The 15,622-nt window shown below is 47.8% G+C and overlaps 5 protein-coding genes across 5 annotated transcripts; 1 reads left to right on the top strand and 4 right to left on the bottom strand.

Moving 5' to 3' along the window:
* Window positions 1–43: 43 nt before the first annotated feature.
* Window positions 44–1,406, bottom strand: F4817DRAFT_264756 (solute carrier family 25 member 38). The gene is made up of 2 exons (XM_049299344.1): window positions 1,093–1,406; window positions 44–1,023 (listed from the first exon to the last, which is right to left on the bottom strand). Exons 1-2 carry the CDS (start codon window positions 1,127–1,129, stop codon window positions 86–88), a joined length of 975 nt encoding a protein of 324 aa, XP_049162296.1. The 5' UTR covers window positions 1,130–1,406; the 3' UTR covers window positions 44–85.
* Window positions 1,407–1,421: 15 nt separating this feature from the next.
* Window positions 1,422–3,240, bottom strand: F4817DRAFT_328122 (Dor1-like protein). Its single transcript, XM_049302119.1, has one exon. It carries the CDS (start codon window positions 3,086–3,088, stop codon window positions 1,760–1,762), a length of 1,329 nt encoding a protein of 442 aa, XP_049162295.1. The 5' UTR covers window positions 3,089–3,240; the 3' UTR covers window positions 1,422–1,759.
* A 557-nt stretch (window positions 3,241–3,797) lies between these two features.
* F4817DRAFT_328119 (DUF887-domain-containing protein) lies at window positions 3,798–5,685 on the top strand. The gene is made up of 2 exons (XM_049302118.1): window positions 3,798–4,628; window positions 4,683–5,685. The coding sequence occupies exons 1-2, from the start codon at window positions 4,146–4,148 to the stop codon at window positions 5,265–5,267; spliced, it is 1,068 nt and encodes a 355-aa protein (XP_049162294.1). The 5' UTR covers window positions 3,798–4,145; the 3' UTR covers window positions 5,268–5,685.
* Window positions 5,686–6,035: 350 nt separating this feature from the next.
* On the bottom strand, window positions 6,036–11,048 carry F4817DRAFT_328117 (uncharacterized protein). Its single transcript, XM_049302117.1, has 4 exons — window positions 10,165–11,048; window positions 8,618–10,097; window positions 6,755–8,563; window positions 6,036–6,699 (listed from the first exon to the last, which is right to left on the bottom strand). Exons 1-4 carry the CDS (start codon window positions 10,360–10,362, stop codon window positions 6,674–6,676), a joined length of 3,513 nt encoding a protein of 1,170 aa, XP_049162293.1. The 5' UTR covers window positions 10,363–11,048; the 3' UTR covers window positions 6,036–6,673.
* Window positions 11,049–11,262: 214 nt separating this feature from the next.
* On the bottom strand, window positions 11,263–14,951 carry F4817DRAFT_328116 (uncharacterized protein). Its single transcript, XM_049302116.1, has 4 exons — window positions 14,887–14,951; window positions 13,150–14,828; window positions 11,962–13,082; window positions 11,263–11,904 (listed from the first exon to the last, which is right to left on the bottom strand). Exons 2-4 carry the CDS (start codon window positions 14,365–14,367, stop codon window positions 11,583–11,585), a joined length of 2,661 nt encoding a protein of 886 aa, XP_049162292.1. The 5' UTR covers window positions 14,368–14,828; window positions 14,887–14,951; the 3' UTR covers window positions 11,263–11,582.
* Window positions 14,952–15,622: the final 671 nt, after the last annotated feature.

Below are 15,622 nucleotides of genomic sequence, written 5' to 3'. Positions count from 1 at the left end.
AGAACTGCTTTTATGAGGGGGGATTTGATATTTTTTCTTCTTCATTTTGGATATAGCTTTTTTTTATACGTAGCCGGCTTGGTAATCATACATGCCCTTTTGCGTCTTTCGAATATAGCGTAGTCTCTGCTCTCCGAATCAACTCTTCGTATACCATCCAAGCCAATGCAGAACTTATCGCCTTGCGCGTCATGCGCAGAGCAAGTCCGTCGTAGAGTGACCGTACACCTTCCTCCGTGATCATCTTGCGGCACGCTTGAACCATGTTACGGTATTGGCGGGGTTGCAGCTGTATGCGTGTCTTGACGGCGTCGAACGGATTCGATATGAAGGAACACGTTGCGCCAGCGAGTGCACCGGAACTGAAGTTAATGGTAGCAGACAGAGAACTCCCCATCCCCAGGCTAGCCTGTCCGTGAGTGATAGCCGGGCTTACATAAAGCCAGGCACTAAGTCGCTTTTTGAATTGTTCATACGAAAGAACGTAGAGCCCAGCATACGGGGCGTCTCGAAGGGCGGTGGCGCCAAAGCCGGCAAAGAATCCGGGGATGCGTTCGGTTCTGTATATATCCCTTGCAGCGCCGGCAATCGACCTGTATGAATATAAATTTGATTCGTAGCGTACCTTGATAACCGTCAGTGGCATGAGGATGAAACCCGCAAAAGCTCGGGCGACGGCTCCGGATACCATGTTCGCGGTATTAGAAAGTTTCGGCAGTGAAGAAGAAGAAGACCCATGCTTATCAACGGCCGGAACCGTAGCGAACGGAAAGGCCGTTGCACGCTGCCGAATCTTATTCAAGGTGGTAAAGTAGATGGCCGACCCGACACCCGTCCGCAGGGCTGACGGGACCGTGCCCCTCCAGAAGGCAGTTAATGCATTTGGAGACTTGGCAATCTCTCTTATAGCAGCTCTGATTGAATGTGAACCTGACTGTTGCACGCGTGTCTTAAGAAGATCGAACGGCTGTAGAAGTACAGCGCTTAATGTGCCAGAGCCGAGCCCAGCACCAAAGTGGAAGGCTACCGGAAGAACCGTCAGCTTCCTCACTCAAGATTTAGCAACCCAAGACTGAGATTACGTTTGCTTACTTGACGAAGACTTGCCTCCGGCTGTCTTCTGCGACATTGCGAAGCAAACAAAGCAAACAAAGCAAATGAGCGAATGAGCGAATGAATCCTACCAAGATGGAGGATTGGACTTATAGCAAGCCCATCTGCTTAGGAGTTTTATATCTCTCTTCCCTCTTGATCCGACCTTCAATTGCCCGCATGGCACAAAATAAGTGGGATCCGGGTTGCTTTTCGTATGCGAAAGATGGTAGCTTTGAGTCAAAGGCTTATTAAGGTGCTAGTAGCTTTTGGCCTATGTATAGACTTCAATTTTGCCGTCTAAAAAATCGATTCAAAGACGAGCCCCGCCAATCCTCACGTCATACTTCATACCTAGGAGAGCCTAGGCAAGTGGGTAGGTACATGCATACCTAACAAAGGTACAGGGATTGTATGAGCTATATGTAAGCATAAAATACTTTTATGCGTGCACATGCTTTACTATGTAGTATATTTAAATTACGGGCATCGTCTCCTTAAACTACGCTCCATCTACTAGAGAAAGGTATTTAAAAAGAGTAATGCTCACATTAAATGCCCTGTCAATTTTCGGATTGGACATTGCTCGGAGCATGCCTTCTGTAGCAAAGACTCTGTCCATACGAATGATCCGGTGTCAGATCTCAGTGGGAATGATAGTAGATATTTATGTCTTGATGGGCTCTGCGACCCCTTTCTCTTTGCCGCCGACGATTGATTCCAGACGACCTGCCATGAGCCGGTGACGCTTAACTACCTCGACCCATTCATCTTCTGCTTCATCTCCAACATCGATAGTGGCTAGTAAGATCCCAAAGTCTCCCCCAAGACGCCCAAGACTTCCGGCGCAGTAAAGAACTTGTGTCAATAAACTATCACGGGACGGCTGGTCTTTAACAGTTGGCAGGTAAATCCGGAGCGTCTCCATTAACATCTCGATAAGGTGAAATAAGAATGTTGATGCTGCGGATGGTACAGGCTGTAGAGGGTCATCGTCGGTTATTTTTGACGGCGTCTCATTTGTGTGTGTAGGAAATATACTCCTAAACATTGAGATGATAGCAAAACTTTGTTCTCTGAATATCTCTATGTAACGCTTGAGGTATCGCTCTGTTTGCTGTCCTCCAGACCAGGCGCTCCCTGTTGGGTTCTGCTGTTGCCGTATCCTTTCCTGTTCCGCTAGCTCACGAAGTGGCTCTAAGGCAGCTAGCATATTGATGAGTGTCGACAGACGGCATACGAGGAATAAAGCTCCTAGCCCTCCACCATTGCCAGTGGCGCCGGTAGTATCAAGATCCGGTATGACTCTTCGGAGCCAGCTGACCGTTCTTAAGGCAGATGCTAGCTTGAGACCGGGTGTGCGTAGGCCCATTATCAAGTTTTTGGCCATGGCCTGCATAGCTTCATCGGCCTGCGTGGAAACAGATGCCACCAAAGGTGAGTCAGGGTATAGGCCATGCAGTCGACGGATATGGCCGTTAAGATCCAGCGCGGATGCATAATTTGCAGCCGGGGCAGAAGAGCCTGTGGAGATGGCAGTAGAGAGTAAAGTAGGGAGATCAAGCACGTCAACTAATCGTTCGACGTTTCTCGATAATAACAGGGCTCGCTTCCGAGCATTAAGAAGTTCACTATCTCCGGACTTATGGTAAGTAGTTGAGAAACGAACTGCCTCATTATCTAACTTAGGTATGGCGGCCGTTAAGTCAGTGGCCGAGGCTGCTAGAGTAGGAAGCGTAGTGCCGAGGTGGGCGTGATTAGCTGCCGAGTTGATGATAGACTTGTGAGAACGTTTAGAAAGGGCCTGTAAGGCGAGGTGTAGTGAATGAGAAGATTGGGCTAAGGATTGCTGTTCGGAGCCATCTAGTTGAGAAAGGGGCATAGAAGCCAATGAGGAAAGATATTGGAGGGCGACAGGGTCAGTCTGAGTCTTGTCATTTGAGCGACGGTCGGCTGAGCTAGGTGGATTTAATAACTCTTGAAACAAATCAGCCATTTTGCTTAGTGGTGTAGTTCAGCTGGCCACGTGCGGGTTGATTTAGATATTAAGAAATGATATTAGCTTGGTGCTGTTACTCATAGTATGGAAGATCTTAGACACAACCTTGGGCGGAATGTTGTTTTCTACCAAGGTTCCATGTACCTGCATTGTAATGTACATGGAAGAGCAAGGTACATAGACTCGGCATACCCAAGCCACAAATGCCAAGATCAAACTAGCAAAACTACCTCTTAAGTGAATATCAATTTACATAGTAGTAGCCTATGCGGCTAGGTACATACCTACCTACATAAGGCAAGTACCTCTTGTGCATTGGTGGGTATGGGGTACGTAGCATCACGTACCTACTTCCTGTACCCATACATGTACCCAACGGTCCCGAAATCTGCATGTGGCCGATTACCCGTTTTGATTTTTGTTGAGCCCGGCCGGCACAGCTGAAAGGAAGGAAGCCCCGTATATGCATCCATAATACATCCCTAAGCTCATACATAGAACATCCATAGATGCATCAAAATGCTACGCATGTAATAACCTAAATTCGCAACCGGCACCAAAAACCAATCAATACACTATTCACAAGCCCAGTGCCCTTCTCGCCTGGTGACCACTAGCACCTGCACAGGTGCCATGTAGTTAACGCTACGTGTGCTCTGTCATACGCACCCCCTAAGAAGTAGATTATCATTGTCTAAGTGTCTGTCTACCTCCTAAGGGTAAAGAAGGGTAAGTTTGTCATTCATCAGCTCTTGTCTTACTTCTACATAGATCCAGCTGACTGACATAATCCTCCACAGCCTTAGCACTTTTTATTTTATTCTATTTTCGTCATCCACGACTTATAATACCCATCTACTACCCCATCATCCAACTATTACCTTTTACCTATTACCTTCGTCTACCCACACCCATCCTGGGTTTACATACCCCCTTCTGTGACCTGTCTAAGGACATCATCTATTTAATACTTTGTATTCTTCAACTAAGATACCATAGTGGCTCGATTTCCTTAACCCGCATATCGTATCGACGACTAGGATAGAAATCCAACATGAGGGATCCTTTCCCTATTCCTCCTATCCCCGCCCTCAGCAAGGCCGTCCAACCATGGGCTGACTACCTCGGGTTGCCGACGCTGCCTCTACATATTCACGAGGTCCTCTTGATGGCTGCTCTCTACTTCTTCATCGGCACTGTCGTCTCGCCCTTCCTATCGAGCCGAATCTTCCCTACCAAATACACAGCCCTCCCCAGGAGCAAGAGGCTGAGTTGGGATGTCCACGTCGTGTCGTTTGTGCAGAGCACCACCATCAACATCCTCGCATTATGGGTTATGTTCGTCGACGAGGAGCGCAAGAATATGGACTTGCAAGAGCGTGTCTGGGGATATACCGGCGGTGCAGCCATGATCCAAGCTCTCGCCGCGGGTTATTTCCTCTATGACCTCATTATCACTGTCGCCCATCTCGAAATATTCGGTCTTGGTATGCTCGCACATGCCATTAGTGCTTTGGCGGTCTATTCCTTTGGCTTCGTAGGTCTTGTCTGAATTATGAACTTAAGCTCGGAGAGCTAACTTTAATACTAGCGCCCGTTTCTCAACTACTATAGTAGTAACTTTATCCTCTGGGAGCTGTCGTCGCCTTTCCTCAATATCCATTGGTTCTTTGACAAGCTGGGTATGACTGGAACCAAAGCCCAGCTCTATAATGGCCTGATACTCATTGCTACCTTCTTCTCTTGCCGTCTTGTATGGGGCACATATCAATCTGTCTTAGTCGCCCGTGACTTGTGGACCGGTGTAAACTCGACACCTACCGTTCTAACAGCTCTAACTTCCGACGAGCTTCTTAAGGCATCATTCCCTTCCCAATATACGAATACCATGCGGTTTGTATCTCAACCAGATAGCATCCCACTATGGCTTGCCGCGGTATACACTGCCAGCAACATAACTTTGAACTCGTTGAACTTCTACTGGTTCTTCAAGATGATCGACGCCGTCCGCAAGCGGTTCGATCCCAAGGGAAAAGAAGTCAAGGTTGAGGAAGAGCCGACAGAAGGCAAAGCCGTCACCACTGGCGCCCAACCAGGCAGTGACGAGTTAAAGAATCGCCCGCGCCGGCGAACTTTGCTCGATGGAGAAGAAGCAGATGAACCCCCACCAATCTAATATTTCCAGTAGGGAAACACCGATTTTCTCGACTGGCTCTTCGGCGCTATAATCGACTCCTAAAAGCTCCGAAGCAATCTCTTGGCCTCTTTACAACTAGGTGATAATGTAGAAGCCCCGAATTTGAGATGTAGAGACTTGGATCATCCCTCCAAAGGAGATGTTGGTATGGAAGGACGAGGGGCTTAGCCGAACTGAGTATCTGGTCCTAACTTGCAAAGGATTCGTACGGATAAGAGGCTTAATGAATGAGGTTTATGTCATTTCCGGTAAACCATTAATCAATAAAAACGAGGAAAATTGCAAATAATAATATCATTCCAAGTCACTGTGAAACAATTCGACGATTTCTTACATTATATAGTAGTCTGTGTGTCTAATTCCGCAAAATCCACTATACTGTGTAACAATATGCTGATCTTACTACCGCAAAATAGCGTCAAAAAGGACGTCTTTTGCTAGCCACCATAGAATAGGACAACATTCTACGAAGTACTATTATTAATTATATCATACCTAGAAACGTCTAATGTGATAAAAATAACTACCTAACCTAGTAAATTTGATATACACGAGAACATCCGACCCGCAAGGTGTCTAAAAAATAAAAACACCAAAATAATAAAAACATACAACACCGGGGATTCGCTGGTCGTCACCGACCCAACTACTAATCCGGCGGTATCTGGTTTATCGATGGGAGAGCGGACGGGATCCCGAGTTTTCCAGATCCTATGGTCGTATGTGATAGTTCTGTTTGTTTTGTAGGGTTATATATCCCGTCACCAAATGCTGCTGCTATAGCATCCGCAGCTAACCTAAGGGATATAACCTCACTATATACAACTAGCCCATACAGTTTCCGCGTTATTATCAGACAAGAAAGTAAAGCGACTTAATTACTATACATACTTTATGCCAGACAACGTCCAGGCAGTAGACAGCCTCCAGTGTTCCTGGCTCAGGTGGGCAATAGTTAAAATTATATATAATATATGGATGGAGAAGAAGCCATTCATTCTTTCTTTCTTATAAGTAAACCGTGTCCAAACAAAGTCTACTTCCATTCCCACCTCAGCCTCTATCCCTGCTTCGCTTCTGCTATACATGGCCGCCTTTCTCCTCCCAATCACCTCTCCCTTGCCTGATTATCTTAAAACACCTCTCTGTGATGACCCCCCAGTCTCAAGATTAAGTTTCACCTCTGAGCTGCTTGAGGTAGATAGATACATTTTAGACAAGGCTCTAGCGGCGCGATATGCGATTATTATTCAGGGCCCGACTAGAGTCGACTAGCATCGCGCTCTAATACATTAAGCCTACCACCCGCGTCTGAATAGACTACCGTTGTTATAATCAACCCTACACCACAGCTATCTGACCAAAGCGCCCTGTACAGGCGGCCTCTAGAAGCCAAATGGGTTCTGCGGAGCTGTATGATATTAGCTGGTAACGATCAATGCACATCAAAGGGAGAAAGCACTTACTCGCTTGGGCGAGGTTCGCACGGCGTCCAGTAGGCTGGGGGACAATTTTATCTGTAACACCGAAGCGCACGGGGGGTGGAGGACCTGTCTGCTGGGGGAGAAGAGGAGCTGCGGGAGGCTGTTGAGGTTGGGCTGCTGCGTTATTTAAGCCAGGATTGAAGCCTTGACCAAAGCCACCAAAGCCGGTCTGCTGCGGTTGTAACGATGGCATACCCGTGCGCTGAGGCTCCAGTGCAGGAGGGAGATAAGAGTTGACACCAGTCTGTTGTGGGAACTGTTGTTGCGGCTGGAAACCACCCGGAAAGCCTGTGGGTTGGTTTTGCATTGGAGAGAATTGTTGAGGACGAGGGTCTGCAAATGGACTCTGTATTTGTGGCGCTCCAGTCATTTGAGGTTGCATGAACTGGCCAGGTCCAAACGCGGACTGGGCGGGCATGCCAACACCCGTGTTGAATGGCATCATACCTTGGCCAGTAGGTTGGGGCTGGAAGGAGCCCATATATTGCTGCTGCATTCGCTGTTGGGTGAGGTCGTTCAGACTCTGTCCTGGGGGTGCGATGCCCGTCATCTGGGGTTGTAACGGAGGTGGCGCGAACCCGCTAGGCTGCACAGACTGCGGTGCCGATAATGGCCGTGATGGCGGTGGCGGCATTAGAGCACCTTGAGCGCCGGTGACTTGGGGTGGTGTAGGTCTTTGCCTATTACCAAGACCAAGATTGAGGGGTTGAGCTAACGCCTGCGGGAGACCTGTCTGCTGTGGCGGGATGCCTGTGAAGAAAGCCGGCGTTGCTCCCGGCTGCTGAGGTTGCGTCTGTGGAGGCTGAACTTGGGGTTGCGGCTGGGCTTGGGGTGGTGGCAGAGTTATAGTAGGGGATGTAGCGGTTGGCTGTACTTTGATCGGCTCTAGCGGAGTCGATAGGAGAGAAAGATCTTGCATGGATTGCGTTGGTGGTCGTTGAGGTTGAACAGGCGCGGCCGGAGCTGGTTCAGCGGTTGGAGCTGGTTTCGCTTCAGGCTCGGGCTGCTGCTTGGCCGGCTTTACGTCCCAGGCGTCGTCGTCGAACCCGCCGCTACTCTTACCGGTGGCCTTTGGGCGAGCTGCAGCAGGAGAGGACGACTCCGATTCTTGGGCACCGCTGTCTTTTTGTTGAGAAAACGCCTTGGCATCTATATTGTCATTAGTCTGAACAGCAGGAGCGGGACGACCTTTTCGAGTATTATTCCGGAGTGTCCCGCCTGGTCCCGAGAAGAGACCGCCAGAACCATCGTCATCGTCCCCAGAGAAGCTAACGCCTTTCTTCTTGCCATCACGACCATACTTCTTATCTAAGTAACGTGTAACCTTGATGATATCGCCTTCCCGGAGGCCAAGATTACGGAGAACACTCGCGTCCACATCAGGCAGAACGCTTTCATCCATGGAATCTTTAGCAAAAGCCTGAGCATATCGCTCACAGAGGCCGACAGCAACATCGCAAGACAGGAAGAATTGAAACCAATCGTAGTCTGGCTTCGCCGGCTCGACAGACGCACCGACTTTGCTAGACGCGGACTCTCGGTTCGAACTATTCTTCGAAGGCAATGCGCGCTTAACTTCAGATAGGGGCTTGTCTTCGTCTAAGGACGCCCCTGTGATACGTTCGACGTACTCAATATCTTCGATCGACATCTTGGCCACAGGGACAGCAATTTTGACTCCATTCAGCTTGTGTAGATTAATCTTCCCATCCTTGAGCCCGAGGAATTGGGCCTCGACACTGAATGACTTGGACCTGTCTGTCCAACTTCGTACTTTGGTCGGATCTGGTTCTAAAGCCGTGATTAGCATCGTCTATGTCACAAGTACGAATTGGTATGACTTACTAGGCTTCGAGGAGGAACCAGAGCGGCTGCTTTCTGATCGGCCGTTTTCGCGTCGGTTTCGCTGTTGCCCAGAAGTGTTACCATTATCTCTCACCGACAAACTACTACGCCTCTCAGGCAAAATCATTCCAGGCCCTACCTCTGCTGCTTTTTGGTCTCTCTTGAGCGCTTCTTTAGTCAAGCGTGCTTCTTCCAGTCGGTTCTGTGCTACGGTAGACTTGCCGGCATTAATACCCGATGTTGATGTCGATGACGATGTCATCGTTCCAATAATTTCGATATAACTGCTTGGAACGACCCCTTCTTTTCCGCTTTTGAGGCGTCGGACTTGCCACCATTCTTCGCTCTTGGTATCGTCGAGGATCATGACTTCATCTCCTATAGAAACTGTTACTTCATCGTCTCCCTGTGCCTCAAAGTCGTAAAGGACCTGCCCCTTCTTCTGGGCACTTTGACCAGTTCCGGCCATGATAACCTCCCGCAGACCTTCTGCCCGTACGGCTCCGGCCAGCTCGCCGAGAGCGCTGACAATTTCCTCGGCAGTATCCTTGGCACCCGCATGGAAATCTATACTCTTGCTCGGCCGAACGAGCTCCAGAAACACGTGCTTGCCCTCTCGGGAGTAATGTGTCATCTTCTCTGCAGTCCACTCTTGACTTGGGCCGTCTGAGACATGCTCAGGGGCGATTAGAATAACCCCCGTTTTTAAGTTTACGCCTAATGTTGTGGGCATCTTCTTTTTCTTGCCCATTATAGACACCATCTCGTTGATGTTATATAGATGGAATCCACCAGGCGCGATCCGGCTTGACTGTGGTGGGTAGACCTCATCCTCGTACTCACGGCGGCTAGAGGACCGCTGCGGATGAGCTGACGCACGACGTTGTTCATTCGGTATACTTGGCTGGGGTCGTGGCCGCACCGGTAGAGCGGGACTTGGTTCGCCATCGGATTCTTCGGAGAGATATTGCTGGCGAGGAGGTATAGTGACCGGCGGAGGCGTCGCCGCACGAGTAGACCTTTTGCCCTGCATTACGCCGGCTAAAGTAGCCGCTGGACCCGGCGGTGCTGTAGGGGCGGCTGGAGCTCTTGCTGGAGCTCTTGCTGGGGGGATTCTGTCCGGAAGAGGCGGGCTCTGAGGCTCTTCTGACTCGACAGGAGCAAAGGAAACAGAGGCTCGTGTAGGTAAGGACGGGGGCTTCGGTACGGGTAAAGGTTCGGGCTCAGGCTCAGGCTCAATTTCGGGCTCAGGTTCCGGTGCAGCTTTCTGTGTCGTAGCCGGTGCCGAAGCCGACGAGGCCGCACCCATCTCGATATAATTTGCCGGAGCGAAGCCATAATCCTTCTCAAACCCGACAAGAATCCAATCCGGATCGGACGTATCATAGACTTGCAATGGGGCATCTTCGGGGAAAGATAACTCTTCGTCGGTCTGCCGAGTATATTCATACAATGCACGAGCTTGTCCTACAGGCGGTGCCTATAAAAGCTTAGCACATCATGTTATGAAGGACGGTTAACCCCGTTCATGATGTAGTTATACGCACCTCTTCTACGTAGTTGTTAGGTACTAGGCCGACGGGCTCATCTTCGTCGTCGGCACTAGCCTTCTTCTTGGCTTTCCACCAATCATCATCCGCACTCTTCTCCAAGACATAGAGAATATCGCCTTCACTTATTGATAGCTCTCCCTCAGATTGCGGCGCATAATCGTAGAGTGCCTTGTAAACACCCAGGAACCCCATGGTGGGTAGAAAACGTGGATAGGGAAATTTCGTTGTAAGGAATCTATTACTGAGGGGTCGATTACAGTTGTATCAGGATCGCATACGAGACTAAAAGCGAGGGTAGGGTTACAGGGTTTCGTGCGGCCGAGGTAAAGGGTCCGAAAAGATGACGAGGCTCTCGCAACTCGAGATGAAGAAGCGGTTGAAGTGGTTGAAGCGGTTTGTCGGTTAAAGTAGCAGCAGCTATAAGTAAAGGGGTTAAGTTCTCTGTAGAGTGTAGAGAGAAATCAAAACGATTCAAAGATAACCTCCCTTTAGACGATTATTAGATGTAAACGTGGATATGCGGCAAGGTGCGCAAGGATACTAAGTATTTCCCAGGGGTTTATTATCAACGTTGCGAAGTCGCCATACGCAAACATGTTACAGATGCCCTCGCAACAGTACTGCACCAGACGCCAACGGACAGCTTAGTAGAGTTGTATCTCGGGTGGAGAGAAAGAGAGAAAGGGAAAGATTTGATAAGTTGAAGGTAACACGACTTTGAAGCAGTCGCTGGGACACAAGAGGGTCGACAGAAGAGTCGATCGGATTAAGGCGGAATTGGTTCGTTTAAACAGGTAGGACCAAGACGTGGGAATTACTAAACGCGCTAAATTAGACACTCCGAAAGCTGGCGCTGATGCTGAACTTCTAGGTTAATATTCTCTAGCTCTAACATCTATTAATTACATATAGTAAATACACGTGTTTGTATATGCATGTAATTAATATACACTACAACAAAAAGGAGCTTATCTAATTTATGGTTGTATTATGCAGATGCACATGGATGTACCTAATGTACGATAAACACAACATATTGGGTACATATATGTACCTATGACATAATAGCACTTATTAAAGATGCTCTCTATATTTCTTAGATTTTTCCACCTGAATATATTATATCCTAGATAATATCATATTGGAATTAGTCTCAAAACTATCCTAATAGATACCATATTTTAATCGGTAACAAATTTGATAATAGTAAAACCGACCTAATGTCGATTCATTCTTGATCAAAGCAACCTCTAGTTATTCCCAGACCAAACATTCATAATGGGCCAAGGTCTACCCTCATCAAGCTATATCCCTTTACAATCTTAGTCCCACTCCGATCCTCCTTCCCACTAGCCTTATTAGAAGCATTGCGAATAGCACCCATATATATATCATCACTTTCATGCGTCCAACTACGATGGATGCTCCCATGCCTCGACGCTCTCGCCATCATCCTCGGGATATACCTTGTCACGCAGTCCCTCCGGGGGCCAAGATTCCCGCTTTGAAAGATTAAGCCCAGACCCCGAAGCCGGGAACGACCGGTTAGTGTGGGTATCAAAATCAGCTTGTGATCCCGAGCGCGGTAGATTCCCCGTGCTGAAGACGTGAGAATTAGCGTCGAAGTTCGCCATGACGGATGAAGTGGGCGATGTGGGGTTTTGGGTTAAAGTAATTTCTGGATGGTGTTCGAGAACTTCGTCTAATTCAGATGCAGAAGTATAACTCGAGATCCTACCATGGAAAGGTTAGTGTCATGTAGATAGGGGGGAGAGACTACGTAGTACTCACAAACGATGCTCTTCAACCCACGTATTATACCTGAATTCTTCTCTTCGATCAGGTATGTTAGTCTTCACCATATTATTTCCATCCTTTCCTGGTAGATTGAACTTCTCTCCCAGCCACTGCTGTTTGACAGAATATTCGTAGCCACTCTGCTTCACCGAATTCTTAGCAAGCTCGCACATGTCGACCGGGCTCAACTTGTAGATTTGCGCCGCGACAGCATATTCTTCCATCAACGGCTCCTTTGTAAACGCAAATTGGAGTGGGTCATCTGTGGAGAGTGATACGTTCAGTCCACGTCTAAAATACTGATAGAAAGGGTTCCTCTCGTAGGCCAAGAAAAGCGCGTTGTTGCTAAGTGGTGACATAGCAATACCTATTTGTTCAAGGTAGAAGATATATTGCAACAAAGGGACCTTTCTCAAAAGCAATCCGTGGCTAATGCTGTGACTGCATAGTACGGCAACAGCCAAATGCTCGCTGTCGCCCGCCTCTCCACAGTGCGGTCGAAGCAGGAACGTGTTGAAGCCACGCTGGCGACGCCAAAAGTTAAGCGATGTCATATTAGCGAAGAGATAGTAAATCCAATAGCTGTATGGAGGGTTCTGTTTAGAGTTCCACTCCCTTGGCACGGGGAATTTCCTGTACAGTCGTCGCTCAATCTTACTCTCGTCATCCACGCTGTCAAAGCCAATAACTCGCTGTAAGAAAATGTGAAGTTTCGGGTGGCTCTCTGGATCCTTGGTCACCTCGAAAAGTGGCTGGAAGACGTTCTTTACCAGTTGTTCAAAGGAGTCCATCAATTCGGTGCCCTTGAAGACGTCGTACAATCGTGGGATTTGTATGAGCCAACGAACATTATGTGAAAACAACTTGTTATCGACAACCCATGCAGCAAGCTTGTCCCACTCATCCAAGGACCTGCCATAGATCGAGATTCGCCATTCCACCATCTGGTATTTGCTGGACTCGAGATCGGATATGACTTCCTTAGTAATTTCTGCTAGATACCGACCTTGGATGAAGTTATCCGTCTTGAGGAAAATGGTTCGCAGCCGCGATTCACCAATGGGGTTATACTTAAGATTGAACTTATCGAAGCGATGGAACGAATCAGTGTGAGCCTAGCTCGAGGTTAGTACACGTTTTTCATCCGAAAGTAATGTCTGATAGTTTATATCATAGACTTACATGCATATCTAGAGTGTCGATACTAAGATCGTATGCAGTCAACTTGATACTCTCGAAGACTTCTTTTAGCGTGAGGTTCTTACCATCCCTAAAGAGCACGTATTCGTCCGGACACTTCTTCATCTTACTTTTAATGAACCGCAAGAGATGTTTCTGATTCATGCAAGCGGAGTGATGAACGTGCGTGTCAACCTTTCTTACGTTGTAGAAATCTCGATGAGGCACCTTTTTGGTATCTGCGGTCTCCTGGTACTCATTTAAGAGTACGTATAGGTTGAACTTGGCCTCCAAATACTGAAGTCGTCGGAAAGCAAAGCTCTTGCTCGGACCATCAGACGATATGGCTAAGAGTTCTTCTAGATCCATATAAAAATCTTTAATCGTAGGTACTCCCACCACCGGCGTGTTAGCTTCACCAGCGGCCTCGTTTTCAAAGACTTGGTAAACGCCGTTCTCGTCGAGGCGAAAGACGAACTCACTCGCTGAAGGAAGGGGTAGGATGTCTGCCATTTCGAAATCCTCGCCGATGTCATGGCCGGGCTTACGCTTCCTTGATACTCGTTTGGGTCGGACATCTGCAATTGGAGGTCCAGAATCACCAGGACGTTGAGCACCAGGCTGAGCAGATAAGACAGTACTATTGCTCAAACTGTTATTCCCGGTGTTCACGCCATGACTATCCACCCAGGCCGGCTCCGGTGGGGGAGGGTAAATATCCCAACTCGGGTCATCCTTGGGATTATCGCCGTCTCGTTGCAGTGACAAGCGGATATACTTATGACGAATGTCTAAAACCTTCTGTATATTTTGGAAAGTGATGGTTAGTTCGCTTTTCGCGAACTCATCTGCCTCGGCAGGTAGCACTGCCTCTGGCAATATCGCCTTGACGCGTTCCTCCTCAACAGTGCGTGCTCCCGTGCCGGCGTTTACCTGATGGAGGTTGATCTTGCCATCTGCCAGTCGCTCGTTGTCTATAGGATTGAGCGGGGCCTTGGCGAACGTCAAGGGATTAGGGTCGCTTGTTGTTGTTGTTGAAGATTGGGTTGGCGTGTATTTTGTCTTTTGCTGACGCTTCGGCTGTCCCTCTGATGGGTCTTGCTGGACACCGACTGTCATCATCTTGCTTTGGAGGGCCTGTAAGATTTGATCCAGTTTAGCATCGGTCTGATCGTGCCGGCGCTTGCTTTCGGCAAGCATATCCGCAATGTTTCCAGCCATTATATAGATGCGTGTATTGGCTCCCTTGAGTGAGTTTGCGAAGTCCGACGGTGGGCCTACGAAGGGGTTGGTGCTTTGTCCTGAAGACTCCGTATCAGGGGTGTCTTGATCGGTCGATATCGTGATGATCGTCGTTGATGCGGGAGTATATAGATTGGAATGAGGTGAGAAATTTTATTATTCTTGTCTTTCCTCCTTTTTCTTTTTCGCGCTCTGCCTGCGCAAATAGTTATTTGTGCCTCTTAGGATATCAACACTAGGACTCGGGATGCCCCATTGCCAGCCGTAACAGGTATCTAGATGAGTGATTGATGAAAGCTATCTACCTACCTCTATTTGCAAGGGTATCTACACGTACAATTATAGGTAGGTATTCGTGTGGGGGTGATAAGTATATCGCATACTCCTGGTCTGTGGGTAGTAGTATTCCGTACCTAGGTATGTATGTACCTGCATGTACTCTAATTTTTGAGTTATTTCATGTCCCATGTGGTTAGTCTCGTCGGATATAACGCGTACCGTATTGATATTTTTAACTTCCTAGGTACATAATGGAGGGGCAGAGGAGGGGCATTAGCCTGATAAGGTACGAAGGTCTAGGTCAAAAGTCTTGCACATGTTGAGATCCCTAGCACCGTATTTTATACAATGTTTCTTGACTTACTGATATTGTACCTATCAATAGTAAGTTGAAGGTTGGGATAGGTACCTAGCCCGTTTACTAAATCTAGGTAGCTTATCACTATATTTATAGCGATACTAGCTAAACGAGACTGTGCAATCTTTTTCTACTCGCACGTAGCTTTACCAAGCTTAGTAGATGTTCAAGACTTTTGATAGGATACCTAGAATCCCACCTACGTAATGTATGGTCCGGTACGGATCCGTAAAGTGCACCCATGTCATTACAGATGTATATATAAATATATCTTTGTACCTTGCAGCTAAGTACCGGCCTCTAAAAGGCTATGTACTTACATGTATATACTTATCTTTTATAATATTTTCGCCAATATAAAAAGTCCATTTATAAATGAGACGCGAGACGATGGTGGAGTGTACGGGAGTTAAACTAGTTAAATATGATATCCTGTGTGCAATTATGCCGTTTCTAATACACCGAGGCCTCGGCCACGAGATGCAAACAGCATCTATTTTCAGTTAGTTGGCCGCTTAACGACAAAACATTTATAGCTCATGAGATCGACTAGCATCGTCTGCCACTGCTTTCTTATCTAGAGTCGGCCAGATATTT

Source organism: Daldinia loculata (genome assembly GCF_022478755.1).
Source record: "Daldinia loculata strain CBS 113971 unplaced genomic scaffold F4817scaffold_7, whole genome shotgun sequence".
Taxonomy (NCBI): Eukaryota; Fungi; Ascomycota; class Sordariomycetes; order Xylariales; family Hypoxylaceae; genus Daldinia; species Daldinia loculata.
This window is presented reverse-complemented; position numbering and strand designations above follow the sequence as displayed.